The sequence below is a fragment of the Bufo gargarizans genome, unplaced genomic scaffold (assembly GCF_014858855.1).
Source record: "Bufo gargarizans isolate SCDJY-AF-19 unplaced genomic scaffold, ASM1485885v1 fragScaff_scaffold_368_pilon, whole genome shotgun sequence".
Classification (NCBI taxonomy): Eukaryota; Metazoa; Chordata; class Amphibia; order Anura; family Bufonidae; genus Bufo; species Bufo gargarizans.
This window is the reverse complement of record NW_025334103.1, coordinates 64,120-73,452: the sequence shown is the minus strand read 5'-3', so window position 1 is coordinate 73,452 and position 9,333 is coordinate 64,120. Positions and strand designations below refer to the sequence as shown.

The window sequence follows — 9,333 nt, the reverse complement described above, 5'->3', positions numbered from 1 at the left end:
GTCTCTTCAGAACCCTGTAACATGCAGTCCCATGTAAATGACATCACCCCCTCTCTTTAGCCCCCTGTAACATGCAGTCTCATGAAAATAGAATCACCCCCTCTCTTCAGACCCTTGTAACATGCAGTCTCTTATCACATCACCTCCTCTCCTCAGACCGCTGTAAAATGCAGTCCCATGTTAATAACATCACCCCCTCTCTTCAGACCCCTGTAACATGCAGTTCTATGTAAATAACAACCCCCTCTCTTCATACCCCTGTAACATGCAGTCCCATGTAAATCACATCATCCCTTCTCTTTAGGCCTCATGCACACAACCGTTTTTTGGCTCCGCATCAGAGCCGCAGTTTTGGCGGCTCGGATGCGGACCCATTCACTTCAATGTGGCTGCAAAAGATGCAGACAGCACTCCGTGTGCTGTCCGCAGCCGTAGCTCCGCATCCGTGGCTCCATTAAAAAAATATAACATGTCCTATTCTAACACATCACCCCTCTCTAAAGATCCCTGTAACATGCAGTCCCATGTAAATCACATCATCCCTTCTCTTTAGGCCTCATGCACACAACCGTTTTTTGGCTCCGCATCAGAGCCGCAGTTTTGGCGGCTCGGATGCGGACCCATTCACTTCAATGTGGCTGCAAAAGATGCAGACAGCACTCCGTGTCCTGTCCGCAGCCGTAGCTCCGCATCCAACATGTCCTATTCTAACACATCACCCCTCTCTAAAGATCCCTGTAACATGCAGTCCCATGTAAATCACATCTCCCCCTCTCTTCAGACCGCCGTAACATGCAGTCCCATGTAAATAACATCACCCTCGCTCTTCAAACCCCTGTAACATACAGTCCCATGTAAATCACATCACCCACTCTCTTCAGACCCCTGTAACATGCAGTCCCATGTAAATAACATCACCCCCTCTCTTCAGACAGCCGTCACATGCAGTCCCATGCAAATAACATCACCCTCTCTCTTCAAACCCCTGTAACAAACAGTCCCATGTAAATCACATCAGCCCCTCTCTTTAGATCCCGGTAACATGCAGTCACATGTAAATAACATCACCTCCTCTGTTCAGACTGCTGTAGCTTGCAGTCCCATGTAAATAACATCACCACCTCTCTTCAGACCGCTGTAACACGCAGTCCCATGTAAATCACATCACCCCAACTATTTCAACCCCGGTAACATGCAGTCCTATGTAAATCACAACACCCCTTCTTTTAAGACTGCTGTAACTTGCAGCCCGATGTAAATAACATCACCCCCTCTCTTCAGACCCCTGTAACATGAAGTCCTATGTAAACAACATCACTCTCTCTTCAGATCCTGTAACATGCAGTCCAATGTGGTCTCTTTAGACCACGGTAACATGCAGCCCCATGTAAATAACATCACCTTGTATCTTAAAACCCCTGTAGCATGCAGTTCCATGTAAATTACATTACCCTCTCTATTCAGATCACCATAACATGCAGTCCCATGTAAATAACATCACCCACTCTCTTCAGACCCCTGTAACGTGCAGTCTCATGTAAATAACATCACCCCCTCTCTAAAGATCCCTGTAACATGTAGTCCCATGTAAATCACATCACTCTCTTCAGACCGCTGTAACGTGCAGTCTCATGTAAATAACATAACCCTCTGTCTTCAAACCCCTGTAATATACAGTCCCATGTAAATAACCTTATTCTTTCTTATCAGTCCGCTGTAACAAGCAGTCCCATGTAAATAACATCGCCCCGGTTACGCTCCTATCTCCACCTAGCTTTTCTGGAGTATCTCCTGTAACACCTGAGGCCCCGTGACTCCGCCTCTTCCCATGACGTCACACCTCCCGGCGCTCTGCTCGCTGACAGTTACTGTGGTGTTTTAACTGCAACTGATGGCGGGAAATGTGAACGTGAGTCTGAGGGAGGTACCGGGAGAAAACGGGGCGGTACCGGGTGAAAACGGGGAGGTACCGGGAGATAACGGGGAGGTACCGGGAGATAACGGGGAGGTACGGGGAGATAACGGGGAGGTACCGGGAGATAACGGGGAGGTACCGGGAGATAACGGGGAGGTACCGGGAGAAAACCGGGAGGTACCAGGAGATAACGGGGAGGTAATGGCAGACATAACAGGGAGAGACCGGGAGGTAATGGGAGAGGTGACTGGAAGGTAATGGGGGAGATAACAGGTAGTGACTGGGAGGTAATGGGGGAGATAACGGGGAGTGACTGGGAGGTAATGGGGGAGATAACAGGGAGTGACTGGGAGGTAATGGGGGAGATAACAGGGAGTGACTGGGAGGTAATGGGGGAGATAACAGGGAGAGACCGGGAGGTAATGGGAGAGGTGACTGGAAGGTAATGGGGGAGATGACTGGGAGGTAATGGGGGAGATAACGGGGAGTGACTGGGAGGTAATGGGGGAGATAACAGGGAGTGACTGGGAGGTAATGGGGGAGATAACGGGGAGTGACTGGGAGGTAATGGGGGAGATAACGGGGAGTGACTGGGAGGTAATGGGGGAGATAACAGGGAGTGACTGGGAGGTAATGGGGGAGATAACAGGGAGTGACTGGGAGGTAATGGGGGAGATAACAGGGAGTGACTGGGAGGTAATGGGGGAGATAACAGGGAGTGACTGGGGGGTAATGGGGGAGGTGACTGGGAGGTAATGGGGAGATAACGGGGAGAGACCGGGAGGTAATGGGAGAGATAACGGGGAGTGACTGGGAGGTAATGGGGGAGATAACGGGGAGTGACTGGGAGGTAATGGGGGAGATAACGGGGAGTGACTGGGAGGTAATGGGGGAGATAACGGGGAGTGACTGGGAGGTAACGGGGAGTGACTGGGAGGTAATGGGGGAGATAACGGGGAGGTAATGGGGAGGACGGGGACATAACGGTCGCCCCTCGTAATCTCCCGGTCCTCCCCCGTACCTCCAGGTATCGCCACATTATCTCCCCGTAATCTTCAGGTTCATCCCGGTCCTCAATGTTATCTCCCAGTACCTCCCGGTCACTCCCTGTTATCTCTCCCAGTACCTCCCAGTCACTCCCTGTTATCTCCCCCATTACCTCCCAGTCACTCCCCGTTATCTCCCCCATTACCTCCCAGTCACTCCCCGTTATCTCCCCCATTACCTCCCAGTCACTCCCCGTTATCTCCCCCATTACCTCCCAGTCACTCCCTGTTATCTCCCCATTACCTCCCAGTCACTCCCTGTTATCTCCCCCATTACCTCCCGGTCACTCCCTGTTATCTCCCCCATTACCTCCCGGTCACTCCCTGTTATCTCCCCCATTACCTCCCAGTCACTCCCTGTTATCTCCCCCATTACCTCCCAGTCACTCCCTGTTATCTCCCCCATTACCTCCCAGTCACTCCCTGTTATCTCCCCCATTACCTCCCAGTCACTCCCCATTACCTCCCAGTCACTCCCCGTTATCTCCCCCATTACCTCCCAGTCACTCCCCGTTATCTCCCCCATTACCTCCCAGTCACTCCCCGTTATCTCCCCCATTACCTCCCGGTCTCTCCCTGTTATCTCCCCCATTACCTCCCAGTCACTCCCTGTTATCTCCCCCATTACCTCCCAGTCACTCCCTGTTATCTCCCCCATTACCTCCCAGTCACTCCCTGTTATCTCCCCCATTACCTCCCAGTCACTCCCTGTTATCTCCCCCATTACCTCCCGTCACTCCCCATTACCTCCCAGTCACTCCCCGTTATCTCCCCCATTACCTCCCAGTCACTCCCCGTTATCTCCCCCATTACCTCCCAGTCACTCCCCGTTATCTCCCCCATTACCTCCCAGTCACTCCCTGTTATCTCCCCCATTACCTCCCAGTCACTCCCCGTTATCTCCCCCATTACCTCCCAGTCACTCCCCGTTATCTCCCCCATTACCTCCCAGTCACTCCCCGTTATCTCCCCATTACCTCCCAGTCACTCCCCGTTATCTCCCCCATTACCTCCCAGTCACTCCCCGTTATCTCCCCCATTACCTCCCAGTCACTCCCTGTTATCTCCCCCATTACCTCCCAGTCACTCCCTGTTATCTCCCCCATTACCTCCCAGTCATTCCCTGTTATCTCCCCCATTACCTCCCAGTCACTCCCTGTTATCTCCCCCATTACCTCCCAGTCACTCCCTGTTATCTCCCCCATTACCTCCCAGTCACTCCCTGTTATCTCCCCCATTACCTCCCAGTCACTCCCCTTTATCTCCCCCATTACCTCTGGGTCGCTCCCTGTTATTTCTCCCATTACCTCTTGGTCCTCCCCTTTTTCTCCCTGTTACCTGCCAGTTGCTCCACGTTACCTCCCGGTCACTCCCTGTTATGTCATCCATTACCTCCCGGTCTCTCCCCATTACCTCCGGTCCTCAACTTTATCTTCCCGTTACCTGCCAGTTGCTTCCCGTTACCTGCCAGTTGCTCCACATTACCTCTCGGTCGCTCCATGTTATCTCTCCCATTACCTCTCGGTCGCTCCATGTTATCTCTCCCATTACCTTTACTTTGGAGAGACAATCGGGGACCCCCTAGGGGCGTGTACTGTGGAGAGACAACCGGGGACCCGCTAGGGGCGTGTACTGTGGAGAGACAACCGGGGACCCGCTGGGGGCGTGTACTGTGGAGAGACAACCGGGGACCCGCTGGGGGCGTGTACTGTGGAGAGACAACCGGGGACCCGCTGGGGGCATGTACTGTGGAGAGACAACCGGGGACCCGCTGGGGGCGTGTACTGTGGAGAGACAACCGGGGACTGGGGGCGTGTACTGTGGAGAGACAACCGGGGACCCGCTGGGGGCGTGTACTGTGGAGAGACAACCGGGGACCCGCTGGGGGCGTGTACTGTGGAAGAGACAACCGGGGACCCGCTGGGGGCGTGTACTGTGGAGAGACAACCGGGGACCCCGCTGGGGGCGTGTACTGTGGAGAGACAACCGGGGACCCGCTGGGGGCGTGTACTGTGGAGAGACAACCGGGGACCCGCTGGGGGCGTGTACTGTGGAGAGACAACCGGGGACTCGCTGGGGCGGTGTACTGTGGAGAGACAACCGGGGACCCGCTGGGGGCGTGTACTGTGGAGAGACAACCGGGGGACCCGCTGGGGGCGTGTACTGTGGAGAGACAACCGGGGACCCGCTGGGGGCGTGTACTGTGGAGAGACAACGGGACCGTGGGGCGTTACTGTGGAGAGACAACCGGGGACCCGCTGGGGCGTGTACTGTGGAGAGACAACCGGGGACCCGCTGGGGGGCGTGTACTGTGGAGAGACAACCGGGGACCCGCTGGGGGCGTGTACTGTGGAGAGACAACCGGGGACCCGCTGGGGGCGTGTACTGTGGAGAGACAACCGGGGACCCGCTGGGGGCGTGTACTGTGGAGAGACAAACCGGGGGGACCCGCTGGGGGCGTGTACTGTGAGAGACAACCGGGGACCCGCTGGGGCGTGTACTGTGGAGAGACACCCGGGGACCCGCTGGGGGCGTGTACTGTGGAGAGACAACCGGGGACCCGCTGGGGGCGTGTACTGTGGAGAGACAACCGGGGACCCGCTGGGGGCGTGTACTGTGGAGAGACAACCGGGGACCCGCTGGGGGCGTGTACTGTGGAGAGACAACCGGGGACCCGCTGGGGGCGTGTACTGTGAAGAGACAACCGGGACCCGCTGGGGGCGTGTACTGTGAAGAGACAACCGGGGACCCGCTGGGGGCGTGTACTGTGGAGAGACAACCGGGGACCCGCTGGGGGCGTGTACTGTGGAGAGACAACCGGGGACCCGCTGGGGGCGTGTACTGTGGAGAGACAACCGGGGACCCGCTGGGGGCGTGTACTGTGGAGAGACAACCGGGGACCCGCTGGGGGCGTGTACTGTGGAGAGACAACCGGGGACCCGCTGGGGGCGTGTACTGTGGAGAGACAACCGGGGACCCGCTGGGGGCGTGTACTGTGGAGAGACAACCGGGGACCCGCTGGGGGCGTGTACTGTGGAGAGACAACCGGGGACCCGCTGGGGGCGTGTACTGTGGAGAGACAACCGGGGACCCGCTGGGGGCGTGTACTGTGGAGAGACAACCGGGGACCCGCTGGGGGCGTGTACAGTGGAGAGACAACCGGGGACCCGCTGGGGGCGTGTACTGTGGAGAGACAACCGGGGACCCGCTGGGGGCGTGTACTGTGGAGAGACCACCGGGGACCCGCTGGGGGCGTGTACTGTGGAGAGACAACCGGGGACCCGCTGGGGGCGTGTACTGTGGAGAGACAACCGGGACCCGCTGGGGGCGTGTACTGTGGAGAGACAACCGGGGACCCGCTGGGAGCGTGTACTGTGGAGAGACAACCGGGGACCCGCTGGGAGCGTGTACTGTGGAGAGACAACCGGGGACCCGCTGGGAGCGTGTACTGTGGAGAGACAACCGGGGACCCGCTGGGGGCGTATACTCTGGAGAGACAACCGGGGGACTCGCTGGGGGCGTGTACTGTGGAGAGACAACCGGGGACCCGCTGGGGGCGTGTACTGTATATAGAGGTAGTGGGGAGCGACCAGGAGATAACGGGGAGTGACTGAGAAATATTGGGAGGTAACGGGGAGCGAGAGAACTGGAAGTAACGGGGAGCGACCAGCAGATAACGGGAAGTGACAGAGAAATAATGGGAGGTAATGGGGAGCAGCTGGGAGGTAACAGAGAGTGACAGACAGGGGGATCGGGGCGACTGATGACTAGAGCGGCATGAGAGGAAACAACTTACTGGACTGGAGCATGGGCACTGGCTGAGGATGTGGACTGTAGAAGGTACGACCGGGGCGTGTACTGGGGAGAGACAACCGGAGACCCACTGGGGGCGTGTACTGTGGAGAGACAACTGGGGGCGTGGACTATAGAGGTACAGTCGAGGACCTGCTGGGGGCGTGGACTATAGAGGTACAGTCGAGGACCTGCTGGGGGCGTGGACTATAGAGGTACAGTCGAGGACCTGCTGGGGGCGTGGACTATAGAGGTACAGTCCGAGGACCTGCTGGGGGCGTGGACTATAGAGGTACAGTCGAGGACCTGCTGGGGGCGTGGACTATAGAGGTACAGTCGAGGACCTGCTGGGGGCGTGGACTATAGAGGTACAGTCGAGGACCTGCTGGGGGCGTGGACTATAGAGGTACAGTCGAGGACCTGCTGGGGGCGTGGACTATAGAGGTACAGTCGAGGACCTGCTGGGGGCGTGGACTATAGAGGTACAGTCGAGGACCTGCTGGGGGCGTGGACTATAGAGGTACAGTCGAGGACCTGCTGGGGGCGTGGACTATAGAGGTACAGTCGAGGACCCGCTGGGGGCGTGGACTATAGAGGTACAGTCGAGGACCCGCTGGGGGCGTGGACTATAGAGGTACAGTCGAGGACCTGCTGGGGGCGTGGACTATAGAGGTACAGTCGAGGACCTGCTGGGGGCGTGTTCTTTGATGGGCCAACCTGGGGTGTGTGTGTGTATAATTGCAGGAGAAGTGAATGGTCACGGCTGCTCGATGAGCGGGTTGGCCTCTCGTTTTCGGTCCCCCTCCCAGATCGGTCTACAATTGTTTTTTCCATGTTTTTGTTCAGGCAGATAAGATGGCTTTACCGTTACGTGGGCGGAGGCTGGAGCGGAGCGACGCCATCTTTATGGGTAAGGGGTGGAGGAGGGGATATTGTGGGTGGTAGCGACTCCCACCTGCAGCTCTAAGCAGACCTGATGGGAGTTGTAGTTTCTACCTGTAATGTGTTTGAGGTCTGACCCTTTGTGTGTGGAACAGGCTGCGTGACCCCACATGAAGACTGCTCTGGAGGAGAGGAGGACGACGCCCCCGAGGCTTGGGTGGCCGGGGAAAGCCTTGACTGGAGTGACGACCCCGCGGACATTAGAGGCCCCACCCCGCTGGCCAATCACGAGCCTGAGGACTGGGACGCAGAGATGGAGGCGGATGAGAACCCTTATGGTAAATGCATTATTGGTCCCTCGTGGGCCCCAGCATCCTCTACCGGGAGGGAAGACTCTCTCAGTAGTGCTGCCTGGGATTTCAGTATGTGATGGAGGGGTGGGAATGGGTGTTCCCTCACTGCTGCTCTGTCTGACTGTGTGTGTTTCCTGTAGATGAGGATGATGTGGCATGTGAGCAGCAAAGCAGTGTCGATGACTACCAGTGGGGGAGCGAGGAGTCCTATCAACCCAGTGTAGACCACGCCCCACCCTTACAGCACAGCCGGAGTGGTCACTCCCTCCATATTCAGGCCGGCCAGTTTGAAGATGCCGAGCAGTGACATTAAATGCAGGATGCACTGAAGCCTCGTACCAGGCCCGCCGTCGCCCCCCTGGAGGCCTGTCTTCTATCCAGCGCTGCCGCCCCCTGGAGGCCTGCCTTCTATCCAGCGCTGCCGCCCCCTGGAGGCCTGCCTTCTATCCAGCGCTGCCACCCCCTGGAGGCCTGCCTTCTATCCAGCACTGCCGCCCCCTGGAGGCCTGCCTTCTATCCAGCACTGCCGCCCCCTGGAGGCCTGCCTTCTATCCAGCACTGCCGCCCCCTGGAGGCCTGCCTTCTATCCAGCACTGCCGCCCCCTGGAGGCCTGCCTTCTATCCAGCACTGCCGCCCCCTGGAGACCTGCCTTCTATCCAGCACTGCCGCCCCCTGGAGACCTGCCTTCTATCCAGCACTGCCGCCCCCTGGAGAACTGCCTTCTATCCAGCACTGCCGCCCCCTGGAGGCCTGCCTTCTATCCAGCGTTGCCGCCCCCTGGAGACCTGCCTTCTATCCAGCGTTGCCGCCCCCTGGAGACCTGCCTTCTATCCAGCGTTGCCGCCCCCTGGAGACCTGCCTTCTATCCAGCGTTGCCGCCCCCTGGAGACCTGCCTTCTATCCAGCACTGCCGCCCCCTGGAGACCTGCCTTCTATCCAGCGTTGCCGCCCCCTGGAGGCCTGCCTTCTATCCAGCGTTGCCGCCCCCTGGAGACCTGCCTTCTATCCAGCGCGGCCGCCCCCTGGAGGCCTGCCTTCTACCCAGCGCGGCCGCCCCCTGGAGGCCTGCCTTCTACCCAGCGCTGTCGCCCCCTGGAGACCTGCCTTCTATCCAGCACTGCCGCCCCCTGGAGGCCTGCCTTCTACCCAGCGCTGTCGCCCCCTGGAGGCCTGCCTTCTACCCAGCACTATAAGCAAGAAAAAAACTGCTTACCCGGAGGTTGTTGTGAGGAGTCACAACAGCTATATGTGCCTTGCTGGTATCTGACCCCCACAGCATCAGGGAATGCCGTGCTGCTGCCTTGATCTCTTCCTATCTCGGTTCCACGAGCTCCAGGAGAACGA

General features: G+C 58.1%; 1 protein-coding gene across 1 annotated transcript; it reads left to right on the top strand.

Annotated features, from left to right (window-relative positions):
* The first annotated feature begins 1,844 nt into the window (after positions 1-1,844).
* On the top strand, positions 1,845-9,119 carry COPRS (coordinator of PRMT5 and differentiation stimulator). Its single transcript, XM_044273076.1, has 4 exons — positions 1,845-1,909; positions 7,600-7,663; positions 7,791-7,973; positions 8,129-9,119. Exons 1-4 carry the CDS (start codon positions 1,892-1,894, stop codon positions 8,293-8,295), a joined length of 432 nt encoding a protein of 143 aa, XP_044129011.1. The 5' UTR covers positions 1,845-1,891; the 3' UTR covers positions 8,296-9,119.
* The last annotated feature ends 214 nt before the right edge of the window (positions 9,120-9,333 follow it).